Source organism: Periplaneta americana, chromosome 16, assembly GCF_040183065.1.
Source record: "Periplaneta americana isolate PAMFEO1 chromosome 16, P.americana_PAMFEO1_priV1, whole genome shotgun sequence".
Taxonomy (NCBI): domain Eukaryota; kingdom Metazoa; phylum Arthropoda; class Insecta; order Blattodea; family Blattidae; genus Periplaneta; species Periplaneta americana.
The window spans coordinates 181,579,990-181,596,621 of record NC_091132.1 but is presented as its reverse complement, the minus strand read 5'-3'; the positions used below and the strand labels follow the sequence as shown (position 1 = coordinate 181,596,621).

Genomic DNA, 16,632 nt, shown 5'->3' with positions numbered 1-16,632 from the left:
AAGTGTATTGCAATGCACTGGAGTTATTCTGAGAGGAAAGAAGTAATAAGACTAAGACATGAAGACGTATAAAGTCAGTTCATTGACCAATGAACAACTCTCGTATTATACAAATCTAAATTATAACTACCTACTAAAAATACAAACGACAATAAAATTAAAGCCAATCTACTTTCAGGTATAGGTCCTGTAAAGTTGACTTGAATAATTTCAAAGGAAAACTTGTTCCGGGGCTGGGCATCGAATCCAGGGTCTTCGACTGAGCACGCCAAGGAAGAAAAGGGAATAACTGTGCCGGGGTCTGGTAGTTACTGGGTAACTCAGTCGGTAGAGCATTGGCGTGCTCAGCCAAAGATCCTGTGTTTGATGCTCGGCTCCAGAACAGTTTTTCCCTTGAAATTATTCAACCCTCACATTAAACTAACATGGTGCTCATGAATGGAATTTAAATCTGTCGAATATATTACAAAGAAGTAACACACGTGCAGACAAGTTTATTTTATGATAATTACAAATAACAATGATCATAAAGGGAAATTTAGGAACTGGTATCCAATGAATAATAATTGTTTGAAATAATAAGTCTTTAATTTAGAGCATAAAATATATACAATATGTGAAATACCAATAACATTTTTTAAAATACATCTCAATTTCATACAAGTTGTGCCTGCACTGCAATCCAAACATACAAAGTTAAGTATAAAAATAATAAGAATTAAGAATACCTTCACTTTATTCACTTCTGTTCTTCCTCAATTTACATATTGCCAACTGCATTTTCCTCCGGCTTAAAATGTATTCACGAATTAGAGCATTTGTCAAGTGCCGTTCAAACATCCGATGGGCCATTTTTACTTTGGCTCCTGGATGGAGTGGCAAATAGAGAAGCTTGGTGAGTGTCGATGTAAAATATGGGACCATTGTCTTAAATTCTCCACTTACTCTTGCTCTCTTTGCGGAAACCTGATTATTCACGTAAGTGAAAAGCCTGTACAAATCATCACTTGGATGGGAAGAGAGAAGATGTTCACATATGGACTGGATGAACCATGTTCCTATAAATGAAACAAGATAAATTGAACCACACAGAGATTAACTTCACTTCAAATTCCACCACTGGAAAATAATTCTATTCAAATCACATATATTTGAATCGTTATTTATTTACCGATATAATTTAAAATGACTACATTCTATCAATAAAAGAAAGGGATGGCTGTTACAGTATAATAAATTTATTTACATAGTGTAAGATATTACCCAGATATAATAACACTGATTGACAGCCATTTTGCATCTGGTGTGTGATAATGAATCCATATCAATCTTTGGTTGCAGAATCCGAATATCCCTTCGGAATTGCTGTAAAGTTTTTGGGATATTTTAGATTTGATATAGGATTTTTTATATTTTTATGTTTTTTGTGTTCTCATTTTTTCAGGGAAATTGTGTAATAAATTAGTAGCTACACTGGATACACTCTGTATTTGGATATAACATACAGTGGAACAAGTTTTCAAAAGACTATGCTTCCATAGTGACTGGTCTACTGGATAACTACAAGATTATGGTATTGCATCATAACACATTAAAAAGAAGTAAAAAGAAACAAATTAAAAAATATTTATTATTTTGCCATAAATTTCTAAAACATATGTAATTAGTTAATCTCCAGAAATTCTCTCTGGTATCTAGAAGTAGGAACATAGGTCTTAATTTTTTCCCATCACTCTATCACTGTAGGTAACCAATTCTGATTTAAGACGTCTCCAGTTCAGAAATATAATACAACCCTGTCTGACTAGCAATATTCTACACAACTCCTCAATAACCATACTTACTTAATTACAAATGGCTCTTAAGGAACCCAAAGGTTCATTGCCGCCCTCACATAAGCCTGCCATTGGTCCCTATCCCGTGCAAGATTAATCCAGTCCCTATCATCATATCCCACCTCCCTCAAATCCATTTTAATATTATCCTCCCATCTACGTCTCGGCCTCTCCAAAGGTCTTTTTCCCTCCGGTCTCCCAACTAACACTCTATATGCATTTCTGGATTCGCCCATACGTGCTACATGCCCTGTCCATCGCAAACGTCTGGATTTAATGTTCCTAATTATGTCAGGTGAAGAATACAATGCATGCAGTTCTGCGTTGTGTAACTTTCTCCATTCTCCTGCAACTTCATCCCGCTTAGCCCCAAATATTTTCCTAAGCACTTTATTCTCAAACACCCTTAACCTATGTTCCTCTCTCAGAGTGAGAGTCCACGGTTCACAACCATACAGAACAACTGGTAATATAACTGTTTTATAAATTCTAACTTTCAGATTTTTTGACAGCAGACTAGATTACAAAAGCTTCTCAACCGAATAATAACACGCATTTCCCATATTTATTCTGCGTTTAATTTCCTCCCGAGTGTCATTTATATTTGTTACTGTTGCTCCAAGATATTTGAATTTTTCCACCCCTAAGAAGGATAAATCTCCAATTTTTATATTTCCATTTCGTACAATATTCTGGTCACAAGACATAATCATATACTTTGTCTTTTCGGGATTTACTTCCAAACCGATCGCTTTACTTGCTTCAAGTAAAATTTCCGTGTTTTCCCTAATCGTTTGTGGATTTTCTCCTAACATATTCACGTCATCCGCATAGACAAGAAGCTGATGTAATCTGTTCAATTCCAAACCCTGCCTGTTATCCTGAACTTTCCTAATGGCATATTCTAAAGCGAAGCTAAAAAGTAAAGGTGATAGTGCATCTCCCTGCTTTAGCCCGCAGTGAATTGGAAAAGCATCAGATAGAAACTGACCTATACGGACTCTGCTGTATGTTTCACTGAGACACGTTTTAATTAATCGAACTAGTTTCTTGGGAATACCAAATTCAATAAGAATATCATATAATACTTCCCTCTTAACCGAGTCATATGCCTTATTGAAATCTATGAATAACTGATGTACTGTACCCTTATACTCCCATTTTTTCTCCATTATCTGTCGAATACAAAAAATCTGATTAATAGTCGATCTAATACGCCTAAAACCACACTGATGATCCCCAATAATTTCATCTAAGTATGGAGGGGAGGGGGAAAAAGAAAAAAAAAACATACATGCACGATGTAACATTTATAGCATACTGAACAAATAAAATTGTCTTATTTTATACTTCCAGTCGGTTTCATTTGGCAGACCACTATATATTTATGTACATTAATAGAAAATCCTTCTTACATCAGAATTACAAGCAAGCTAAAAGTGAGTATTGTAATTCACTAGTTAATATCTTAATAATTTTGAATAAATTCACTCCAACTTTTAGTTGCAAGCCATTTCACTATATGCTTGTTTACTTCTTCAGCTAAGTTCCTCACTATAATATTTCTAATATAAAATGATTGTTTAAATTCGATATGAAACAGAAATAATAAATAATATCATTTTACATGACTGAGAACGAGAGAAATCTTTCAAAGACAGAAAACAAAAATCGAGATTCTGAAGTAAACAAAAATTTCTAGCACGGTTCACTTATATTAGTGAAAGTAAGTATAATTCCATTTCTTACCATCAATCTCATGTCTGAAGGAAGCAAAGCCAGGCACTGTTGACCAAAATGTAACACAATCAGATGATCGAGATTTACTGTAGACTGGACCATCAGTTGCAACATCCACAGCTGTCAAAAATTAAAACAAATGCCTCTTTTAGTTAGATTTCGCTGAACGCAACATAGTCCTGTAACTTAGAAAATAACCTGTGTAGAAATAGCTGTCTTTCTGGTGTGCATGTAATAGTGGACAGGACCAATTTCACATAAATTAAAGCCACTATGAAGATCATGTGTAAACAAGTAGTTCACACGTGAAAAAGTGAATAAGAGTGTTTCTGACCATTGTAAAGACAAGTACAAAATAGAGTTATAATGTTATGAAACATATGAAAGACAAAAAGAAACAATTAACAGTTAAGACTTATACTATAGAGTCTGCCAATGAAATAATCAGAATTTCAAAGAATTTTGTGAAAACAAGTGCACAAGAAGAAAAAAAGAGTGATGATCAGAGACAGTTCATGGTATAACTTATAGGTGGTTACAGTTACCTTATATCTATAAATTTTACTTTCTGAAAATAGCCTTCAAACCATAGATTTAATAGAGACAGAAAGAAATAAGTAACGAAGTATGAGGGTGTCCCTTTTTGCAATGAAATTACGAATAACTATGAATAGGTCAGTTGTTATGTTGCACACCGACTGCATTCGCAATACATAGGTTAATGGCTGTGTTTGTGAAACTGCTATGCTAGAAGCATGTGCATGAGAAACAAGTGACAATTCCAATTATCAGCTAGGTGGCAGAGCAATTGCTGCAACTTGCTAGAGCATAGGAATTAATTGAAATGCCACTGGAAGAAGTAATAAATCGAACTCGATTCAATTAAAAGAATATTCCTGCAACCAAGTCAGAAACTGCCACTGGCACTGACCAACAGTGGCCAGATATGTTTTTAAATTGCAGACAGAAAATCCAGAGGCGACAAGAGAAAAATGTGACTAACAAATTTATTGAAAATGTAGTGTGAAGGAAAATAAAGAATTTATTGTTATAAAAAATCCATTTTCACAATGGGAAAGCTTAATGTATTTTACATCAAAGCGAAATTACCCAGATATAGTGTGCAGCAAAATAAAATTAATCAGAAAATATGAAGGCGGAGATGATGTGCGTCTAAAGAGTATTGTTTACTTCAAACTATTGTTTTTGTATTGTTTCTCCTCTTATTTTTGTTATTTTCCCATGGCTATTATATCGATGGTGTTTGGATAGAGGGAGATAAATCATAAAAATGAGTTTTGAGATAAATGGAAATCAAATTTCGGACCTCATTGCAAATAATTTCAGAAACAAAACACATCAAATACTAGTATTATTATTATTTTTGCACACCCACTAATAGAATTTAACTTGTATATTCACTTGGGGAACAAAACTCCATTTGCACAAAAAAATGACAACCTCCTTTACCCAGACACTATCGATATGTCCTCCAATAAAAAAAAGATGAATCTGAAATAGACAATAATATTTTAGGTACGTATTCTATGAGCGAAAACAATATAAACACGGGTCACAAAATTCTTAATTTTCCGACAGTCACTATAATTTTCTGACTGACATGGACCACTGAATGTGGACTTGTGAAATTTGTTTCTGTGGTTATAGCATTACATTTAACAGGTAACAGCATCCTATAAATGCATGTATGTTTCGTCGAAGTTTAGTCATTTATGCCCTGTAGCAATTAGAAGGTTATAGTGGCAGTAACAGAAAATCTAAGGAATTTTAGAGCTCATGTTTGTAAGATTTATTTCAGATTCACGCTGTTTGTGTGTAGTTTCTTCTATCTTCCCAAAAAAGGTTTTCTATTTCTGGAGAGTATTCGTAAGCAGTTCGCAAATTACATTTATTTCTTTCCTTCTTTAAAAATTTCATAGACTGACTAGCATAATCTTATCTTAACCAAATACTTTCCTGAACACTCATATCTAGTGTATACACAGAATTCATAAACTGCATTATTTCTATTTAACTAATTTATCTTCCCTTAACGTCTTAGAGTTTGTTTGTCTTCTTTTTATTTGGTGTTATTAAAGAAGGTTCCATTGTGTTTCATTTCAATTGTGCCATATGAAGAGTTTAACTAAAATATTGTTAGCAATTTTGGAAAGTAGCATTGACATCATGGGCTGTGAAACAATCATACAACATTACAGCGAATTGAGTAATATCCCAGGCCAGCCATTAGAAATCGACTAAAATTAATAACAGCCAAGACAGATGCTTTGGAGCTTACTCAGAATCAGGATATAAGACTGATAATTTGTGCGGTAAAGAGCACACTGATTTCCGCAGTACAAATATCTACAAACATATCAATTAAAAAAGGAATAGAAACACTTGCCCTCATACAATATGAAAAACTAATAAGATTGCCATTGTTCCCTATTGGTCAAATTATGAACAACTACCTAAACAGCTCAAACCATAGGAAGGATTAGCTCAATACACTGTTAAACAAAAACCACTTAGAGAAATATTCTGCATACTGTTGCCAAGAAGGCAAAGCAATAAAATATCAATTAAATTAGCTACAATAATTATAAAATGACGCACCAAATTTAATGTATAATGCCCTGAGTGTTATCTTCTAACATAGTAATATTATGGACGAAAGAGATACAACAGAGGCTGTATCTTCGGATCAAAAAAATGAATTCATCTCACATAATTTATCCTCTAAACACAAAAAGTAGAAAGAGACATCTAATAAATACGCCAAAAGCAGGTATGTTTGCGTGTCCTGGTGTAGGCAGTGAAGGTGATTGAGTTTTTTACTCACCATCTTGATGGTCCTGTCCTTGACAAGCCTGTATTATCAGGATCTTCGGTTTTCCCAATAGATTAGAACAGTTTTCCATTAAGTTCTTCAGTTCGTCCACATATACAGGAATACTGTTGATTCCATAAACTGCACCTAAAGTAAAAAAAAAAAAAAAAATCTTGTTTCCACTACGACAAAATCTGATATGTGATGCACAGCTATTTGATCACAAATAGGAGTTCTAGTTCAATACTTAAAAGAAAGAAATGTAAGGTATACTCTCAGTGATGACTGCTGGATATTTTCATTTGTAGGATGAAAATAAATAAATAAATAAAATATAAATATGGCTATAAATGAAGGAATAAAAAATAAATAAATATACATACTATATATAACGGGGACACGCAGTGTTAACAAATCAATAGAGCATGCAGACACGATTATCCATTGCTAACTACATTGTAAGCTCATAGGGATGAAGTTACAGGAGAATGGAGAAAGTTACATAGCGCAGAATTGCACGCATTGTATTCTTCACCTGACATAATTAGGAAAATTAAATCCAGACGTTTAAGACAGGCAGGGCATGTAGCACATATTATGGGTAAATCCAGAAATGCATATAGAGTGTTAGTGGGTAGACCTGAAGAAGAAAGACCTTTGGGGAGGCATGGACGTAGATGGGGGAATAATATTAAAATGGATTTGAGGGAGGTGGAATATGATACTAGGGACTGGATTAATCTTACTCAGGATAGGGACTGATGGCAGGCTTATGTGAGAGCAGCAATGAACCTCTGGATTTTCTAAAAGCCATTTGTAAGTAAGTAAACAGACTTAACTATGTATTAGAATTAGAATTAGCCCGTAGAATCCCTGTAGGGCAAGGGCCTCTTGGCTGGCAAGGTGGCTATTTTGGCATTCCCGCGTAGCCAGTTCGGGAAAGATCCTCATTCTTTTGATACTGCATCTATCAGTAGTCTCCACTCTCGGCGGTCCTTGGCTGTTGTCGTCCAGTTGGATCCAAAGTGAAGTTTCAGATCGTCCGCCCATCTTTTTTTTCTATCGGCCTATGCTCCTTTGTCCGGTTCTGGGGTCCCAGGCTATTGTTTTGTACGCCCATCTGTTGTGGTCCATCCTCATGACGTGGCCCGCCCACTTCCACTTGATGCCTGTCATCTTTCTCAGGTCTTCGTTGCGGATTCTGTCATTGAGGCTGACGCCAAGAATCTTTCTCTCCAACTTTCTTTGGCATGTTCCTAACATTTTTCTTTCTCTGTCTGTTAGAGCCCAGGTTTGGGCTCCATATAGTAGGAGAGGAAGGATGCAGCTGTCCAGTATATCTTTTTTCATTCTTATACTGTATTCTTGGCTTGTGAGGATAAATCTCAGACTCCAGAATTTTGACCATGCTGCCGAAATGCGTCTCTGGACTTCTTTGCGGGTATCGTTGTCGAATGTCACTATTTGTCCTAGGGTAGGATGCCAATAAATTAACATATGGCGGTGAAAAATATTTCCATACAAACAAATTTAAATAACAAAAAATACACATTAAGCGAATTAAATAAAATTTACAAATATTATCAGGTTCAAAAATGAACAAAATTCAAAGTATGCAGTTCAAACATTTTGCTGTATGGTAGCAAAATTTCGACACTTCAAATACAAGATTAAATAAAATTAAACACTGCAGAAATGAAATTGTTTAGGACACCTGGATACACATTTCTGGCTATAAAATGAACTGCAAACACAGCACATTACGTAGCATCTCCATCCTCAACAACACTTTCCAACTTTCCGTATCTTTCTTGCCACAAGCCTCTAATAATACCAGGAAGAGAACGAACTATCAATGTCTTGTATTGTCACTTTTCAACACAAATTTTATTAGTTTTATAGACTATACTACCAAACTATAGATATTTTTTTTAGTTTGAGGCCTAGGGGTTCATTTCACTTTCCTTCCTCCTCTTTCTACTTTTCTGTTCCTAGTGCTGACTTGCTATGGCACTAAAATCGTCCTCCAGTGGCTTAAGGAGGGAAAGCTGGTGATAACAAAATCTACCAGCTAGGTCCAATGGACCCGTCGACCAACAGCAGGTGTGGTCCTCCAGACATTCTGGGGGTTGTGTGTGAATGAAGTAGCCACCAAAACGTTAAAATATGGTGTACACTTAAATCGGCTACAACTTCCCATTTAACCAAGAAATGGATTCGGAACACCTCAAAATCTGTGCTTCAGTGGCTGACCATGATAATATCTTTGAAAAATATTGGAGTGCAAGAGGTCAAATGACTTTATTGTCAAACGCCCAGCATTAGAAAACAACAACAACACAACAACATATTTTCTTTAGATTTTGCCATTTCTCTATTTGATATTATACTGTATTATTACCATACTTCATCTTTATCAATTGCATTACTTTCCAAAGGGGACCTTCACATTTCAACAGTTATCATGAATGGACAAAAAAATTGGGGAGAAGAGCCGCAAGTTTTATGTGTGAATACATCTCTAGGGATGGAATGTAGAATGTAAGGTATCTGTTACTTATATGCCCACTCCCATTTCTGCTGCATATGCCTCGACACTGTAAATTTTCTCTCTTCACACTCAACTTCACTTAATCAATAAAAGAAATGCTTCTCTCTTCTTAACTTTTACAATAAACTGTCTAGCTTTTATTAATCAGTTAATCTTTTAGTGCTTTTATTTTTATTGTATTTGTAAATTTAACATTAATTGTAATTATAATTGTATTCTTAATATTGTAGTTGTAATCCCCTGGCCTGATGGCCTTATCTCTACCAGGTTCAATAAATAAATAATAAATAAATAAACAAACTTCACTAGCCAATTTTTCCAGTTATACTTGTCAACTGCTGATCATTGCTCAATTGAGATTGTAACCTGGTTTATTACGAATATCTAACATCACTGCGAACATTCTATCGCTTCACATTCTCGTTACCCTGCCTCAGCTGCCATGTGACCCACCAATTTGAGCCTCAAATTCCTTCCTCCCATCTATCACTAGATGACGTCAGTTGTTCCAACTCAGGGTCATGTTGATACATTGATTCTTCATCTATCAATCGCCATTTACTTCACTGGAATATAATAATTTAATAATTACTTATTCATTTAATCTGGCAGAGCTAAGGCCAGTGTGTGTACCAGGTCATGTGATTTAGAAATTAAACGTGCATTCAAGTACTGGACCGAACTTACAGACGTATTCGCGTCAAAAAATACTTATCAAGTCATATTATACTAGGGTGGATATATCGAGAGGAGTACCATTGCTTTCCTGTCCTATGTTAGTCACCGAGATATTTCTCCCATGACCATCTCTTCCTCTTCTTCTTCTTCTTCTTCTTCTTGTTCTTCTGATTTGAGGGTGTATATTTCAACTATAGCACTTAGGCACCTCCCATGATCATAATTTCCTTGCATGTCGTTATTGCATTGTTTCTCATGCTGCTGCCATAGAAAAACGATTGCTTATAAAAGTTTTCTAAACAGTGCACACCATGTAGTCCCCACTGACATGGCAATACAAGAACACACATTAGCCGCAAACCATTAACCCAGACAAGAGAGCATAGATGTGTACATAGTAACTTTAATTTATGCAGAGGTGGTGAAGAAAGTAGAAGGATAGACGAAAGAGAGTAGGGGTACTATTTAATTCAGCTACCATTTCTGACTAAGCCTACTATAACTGATAGAAACAACACATGCTATATATCGTATACAATTACATTTTGGAACAAACACTTTTACTTCATTTCTCTTTATGCTAATAGCAGAAAAACCATACTGTTATTTACTAGCAAAAACTCAAGAGTATTTATTCATTTTGCATATGCCTCCGAAAAAAATGATGATCTCACGTTTCCTCGACATCTCACAGTGTATGAAACAGATTAAGAAGAAGCATATAAATCCAATGTATTAACTTACCCTCTACACCATGTGAAAGAATGCACAGCACAAAGCAGGAATGCTCCGGCTTGACTAATTCTTTAAGAGCAGTATATACACAATCGCGCAGTTGTGTATCTGTGAGATTCCCAACCATCCAAACATTGAATCCAAGACTGCAAAATGTTTCACTCAGACGATCTCGATCAACATCTGTACCAAGACGTGTCTCCAAAGTATGATCTGGAAGCAGGTTCTGTCAATGCATCCAATTAATATACCAAAATTTGTTTTATGTATATATTATTATTTCATTATTTTAATTTTAATATACAGGGAGTCCCAGTGAACATTCTTGGTGTTTCTGTTGGCTGACCAGCATCAGGTACCTCCCACTACCGCCACTGCTTGCAACTTCATGATCCTTTTCTGGATTAAAACTAATGTACTATATTATATTAATAAATTTATTAAGTTTTCAAAATGGGTATTCCTGTTTTCTGACTAATCACTAAATACGCCAATTCGACTATTCTTACAAGTTTGACTCCCCTTATCTGTATGGCTGGTGAATCCCCTTATGTTTAACTTATTTCATCTCTCCTAACAAGTGTTTATGTTACCCTTCAGGCATCAGTTTTTTTATATGCTACCAAGAAAGAGGGAATGAGAGAAAGAGAAACAGATTACCACGTGAAACTTGCATGATTGGTGAATTTCTGCCCCCAAAATTAGCTGTGTGTCAGTTTGTAGTCTCCTTGACAAGCAACAATAAATGCACCCAGTAATTCAGCTAAGAATAAGTGTCGTTTATTATGTTGTTTTGTGTTGTGCAGTGGTTACATATTCAGTGCGTTAACCTGTACACATTTTGAAAACATACATGAGGAAAAAGAAATTGTGTGGCAGAACAAGAGAAAACTATAAGATATAAATTTCCTGCTGTTCATTTCCGTGTAGGAAAAACAATACGAAATTTAGTGAAGTTGAAGTTCAACAGCAATGAAGACGTGAATACAGAACAGAACCATCAACGCGATTAACAATTGCATGCATTCGTGACAAATTTGAGACTCATGGTACCGTATGTGATGTTTACAAGGGCAGATCTGGGAGACCTCGCACATCAACAAGCCCTGAGTCCTCAGATATGGTTTTGGAACATTTTGAGCAACTGTTGTGATTGCAAAAGTCTAAGATGATTAATGTTCATCATTTTCTGTTTGTGTGAATTCAGCTTTGTTATGTTAACATAGTTCTTTCTTTGTTTGAAGTGTGTATACATTTTTTGGCACCCTCTGTATTAATCCGCATTTCATTTTAGAATGAAAGTTTGCCATTTTAAGGGTGTTTATATTGCCAAAAGAAGATAAGGATCTTAATTAGTAAAAGGCAGAGTTTAATTTAGAAATAATACTGTATATTCTATGTGTGTTCTCCAGCTGAAGTGATTATCCAATTCAAAATAAAAAAAAATTTGTGCTTGTAGATTTAAGATCAATTCCATTTAACCGAATATTGTACGAAAACTGAGCACTATTGTGTGTAGTGAAGTTTCTTTGTACCTGGAGACATTGACGTGGATCCTTGAAGAAGTTCTTCTGATTGATTATTACACAGTAGCCTACACTCCTGGGATTCACATGGTATACACTGTTCACAGGAGGTGTCAGCTGATCACAAGTGGAAGCAACACTGTGCTGGGATATACTGGATTGTTCTGATCTACTGTCTGTCAGAGATCTGCAATCAATAATTCATGACCCATGAGTTAGGAAATATGCAATGCACCAGATTTAAAACCATGTGCACTTTAACTGTCTGTACTGTACTATTAACTTCCGTCATGCAGCTTAGAAGAGTCTAAAATGAATCTCTTGGCCGCTAATTGTTTTTATCATACATTAAACATAATAATATGCATTGGAGGGGAAAAGGAACTGGCCACTCTACCCCATTATCTCCTGGCCTAGTTGCCTCATGAGTGAGGCCTTACTGATATTACTTGTGAGGTTCAAACTTTCTTCAGACAGTTAACTAAACAACAAACAAACATAATAATGCTTTGGCGATATCGTTAAAAACTTTAAATTGGGAAGTACATTGTGTATCATCAGATGGTTCCTTTAGACGGGCAGATATTATTGCTATTAACGGACGCTTAAAATGGCTCTTGTTCTTGACCTTACTATCCATTTCGAAAAGAACCTAAATCTGGCCACTGAAGTTGATACTGAGAAGAAGTCTATATATAAACTGTCTACCTTATCTTTCTCAATAGTACAACATCCTTCTTAAAAATGGTCTGTCATTGGTTTGCTGTTTGGCAGTAGAGGTTCTATTACAAAATTCACATGAAATTATCTTAAGGAACTTCACATCCCTTTTAATTATGCAATGTATATTCTTATAAATATTATCAAGGATTCTCTTCAAATATTACATCATCATCTCTATTTCAATTAATTCACTTATATTTGCTTTCAACAATTAACTTTCTTTTTTCTTTAATGTTTCAAATATGACATTATATTGTACATGTTTATTGTATTCAGGACCCTTGTGGTCACTCAAATTCTTTGAGCTGATGTCTTTAATCAATAAATAAAATCAGCCTCAAAGGTATGTTCAAAATGTTTATCTGCAATATATCACACATTTTTGCCATCTGCAAAGGGAATTCCTTATTACATGTAAAAACTCTTCTTTTTATGAAGAGAATTTCTTGGTGTATTCAACAGCTGTTTCAGAGTAGGGGAATTTGAACATTTTATCTTTTATACTTCCCCAAAGACAAAAGTCACAAAGGGTTATGTGGGGATCAAGGCCACCACAGATTTCTTCTTATTAATCTGTCATCTGTCACTTTACAAATAGATTTGCTTGGCAGACAAAGGATTATAATATCATCTAGTGTTTTGTAGTTCAACACATAAACACATCTGTGGCTAAGAAATCCACTCTAAAACAAGAGTGGAACTGCATTCTCAATTTTTCAACTAGATCATGTACTGTAAAGCTGGATCTACACTACTTGTGCTCGCATGACTTATAAATCCTAGGTGGCTAGTTAGACTTTGGGTCAAGTTCTTCTGGTCTACTATAATGACTTCAGTTCTCATAACACTTTGGCTCAAAAGAATCCGACGACGAATCGTGACGAAATTATACTAGCAAGCATGAGGTTTACAGTGATGCATAATGAGGAATCATGCAGAGAACCTCCAAAAAATATATGGTGGGTATTGTCAGTTTTCTGCAGTCAAGAAATTTATATAGTGGAAGTAATCTGTGGAGGCATGTGTTTTTAGACTCTCGTGGTCAATGTGATCAGGATTAGGCTTTTGAGTATTTCACCATATTCTGGAAAGTGACATTTCCAATGTTATAGAATTACACACAGGTTCCATCATCAGAGCAGATAAGTAAGACCAGACAGGTTGCCTACTCTGTTGGTCTCATTACGTATGGTCATACCTACCTGCTCTGATGACAGAATCTGTATGTAGTTCTGAAATGCTGGCAATGTCAAGTTCCAGGACACGATGGAATATCCAAAAGCATAATCTTAATCTATGGAGGATTTGCGAAGAGGTAATTTAAGGTTCATAACCTTTTGTCACATGTCACTATCAGAATTTGATGTGCTAATAACTGTGGTAGGATCAAGAAAGTCCTGATCCACTTTTTCTAGTTGCAAATTTTTGACGCACTTTTCTATATGTTGCTAGCAAGGTGGTTCTCTTCTTCTTTAATTCTGCAACATATATCCTTAGTTCTTGGGAAATTACTTCCACACTTCACTATTTTTGTGAATTACTTTATACAATTTGTAGGTAGTATTCCACAAAATTGGGTATCTTCAGATACGTTAATAAAGTTAATGAATGTATAATTCAACCACTCCATCACTCAGCATGTTATACAAGGCAACTGAAAATGGGAAATACAGGCTTGTCCTGTCAACATGGCTTGTGCAACTTGTAACAAGCCCTTTTGACATACCGATACTGGTGGCATCCTCATAAGCCCCAGGCTTGTTTCGTGACTTGTATCCCTGTGCACATTACTCTGGAGCCCCACAAGTCACTCGATTATGAGTACAAGTAGCATGGACGCACTTTTAGTTGAACAAAAACTATGACAGCTGGAAAATTATTTGCCTACCTCCACTTGTTGGGCAGAGTGAGTACATAAAAATCAATAAATACTCGCTATTGTACAGTAAGCTGAGAAACACCCAAATATCCTTTTCTGTCATACATTCACCACAAAATAAATTCTCATTTGTACTGACTGTACAGAAATCTTAGCTCTCTTCCATATGTATTGGGTAAGTCCAACTGCCTTGTTTTATTCTGTGTTATCTTAATGTTATCTTATACCTCGATTTCAGCCAATGTACACAGTGTGAGGCATTAAATATAAACTCATTCTGTGGGCAATAGATGCATTGTGATGACAGATTAGTAAGCAGAAATCTGTGGCTAAGAAATTCCACTCTATAATAAGAGAGAAATTGCATTGTCATCATCAATTTCCTTCACAGATGTCAAAAATGTATGGACGTCAACATCATTTTTGAAGCTGGTGTTTCTAAATAAAGCTATTTTTATTTTACATGTAATACCAATTAGGAGCAATGAGTGTTTCTGTCAAGATTCTCTTGAAACCATCTTCCTGGCTGTATGACGATCTGATAGCCAGGTGCAGACAGTAAATGTGTCGCTTAACAGTAAGGTTTTAAATATGTTACAATGTACTTTTCCATATAATAACACAGTTACAATTCATTTATCTAAATTCGTGGATGGTGCTGGTAGGTACTTATAAAACGTGTTTTTAAAGGAGTACTGAATCTTGTGCAATCTGTTATTCACAACACACTATTTTCATGGAAAGAATATTTTTGTATCAAGTGAAATAAGTAAACACAATTGGCGAAGTATATTATAATAACATTTATAGAGAATGATCTTTTAGGAGCAGTTGAAACTCTTTAGATATGTAAGGTGAAGAATCAACTGATGATGAAAGTGAACTGAGCACTTACTCTAACAAATTGGTTACCCAATCCTATTAAGACGATACCTTACCTGAGGAATCCAGTGACTACCATAAATGAATCACTATGTAAGTTTCAAGTTACGAAAATCACGCCCCAATCAAGAGTGATTATAAAGTAAAGTAGTACAATTTTGGCTTAACAAAGACGTAAGTAAGAGATCTTCATTAGCCACAGTTCGTAAATGTTTCCAGTTAATTACATCTAAATAACTTTATTTACAGAAAAGTGAGTTCAAAAAGTCTCTGTATGAAAAAATATATGATGTTTTGAGGAAAAAATTAAAAAAAAATATATGTAATGAAAATTTAAAATTGTGGTCCACAAAAATGATTAATTATGGGGTAATTTTAATGTTTCAAGATCATAAACATTTACTGAATTCTCTCGGGGGAACCTGTAACCCCTAGAGGGCGCGTCCCCAGGTGGCGGATCGGGGAATGCCTCTCAGAAATGAGTGGTAGGAGAGAAATGAAATATCTCCCGTGGACCAACAGGTAATTATCTATGCTAGCCTGTCATGGCATAGAGATGCGTCCCACAGGAGGCAGAGGTGGGAACGGTCGGTGGACTCAAGTAAGCCCTCCCGGCTAGGTCTGAAGGATCCGCTGACCAAAGACAGGTGTGGTCCTCCTTTCATATAGGGGGCTGAGAAAGGACAGTACAACTGCCAACTCTTAAAAACATGATGTCCTTCAAGAAAATGGTTCAAATCAGCTCACTAAATGCTTACTGTGCACCAGAGAAGAGGACATGGAGATGGAGCACCTGGCTAATTGTGAAACTCTTAGGACATTTGTGGACCTTCCATCAAAATATTAGGAAGCAAGAAGGATGATGACTTCATTGTTAAATCCAGAGCAAAAAAACGCGCGCGCGCGCACGCACACGCACACACACTTTTACCGAATTAAAAAGTTATAAAACTGTTAAATTTATTCCCTTTCTTATGCAAGGGATGAAGTGGAAGGATAAAAATCAGTACGTTACTTTTCAAATGCAACAAAGAATTATTTGCCTATTAATCTTCTTCTGATATTTATAATACTGATCAGAGTGGCTTTGATAAGAAAATTAGAATCAAACACATATGGAAAGAAGGACATGGATACCATGTTCCAGACAATAAATGCTCTCACCCATTCCTATAAGATAAGGCCTACTATTAATATGGAGTTCTCCCAAAACTGTTCATCATCTGTGTTCTATCGAAAATGCATATATG

General features: G+C 35.5%; 1 protein-coding gene across 1 annotated transcript in view; it reads right to left on the bottom strand.

Annotated features, from left to right (window-relative positions):
• Window positions 1-566: 566 nt before the first annotated feature.
• Dredd (Caspase-8 Dredd) overlaps window positions 567-16,632 on the bottom strand; it is a 30,043-nt gene continuing 13,977 nt past the window's right edge. Inside the window, exons 5-9 of the mRNA XM_069815207.1 lie at window positions 11,908-12,085; window positions 10,382-10,598; window positions 6,421-6,555; window positions 3,585-3,695; window positions 567-1,058 (exon numbers count right to left, since the gene is read on the bottom strand). Of these exons, the coding sequence (XP_069671308.1) occupies window positions 736-1,058; window positions 3,585-3,695; window positions 6,421-6,555; window positions 10,382-10,598; window positions 11,908-12,085 (964 nt within the window). The 3' untranslated portion in view covers window positions 567-735. The remainder of the gene's footprint in view (window positions 1,059-3,584; window positions 3,696-6,420; window positions 6,556-10,381; window positions 10,599-11,907; window positions 12,086-16,632) is intronic.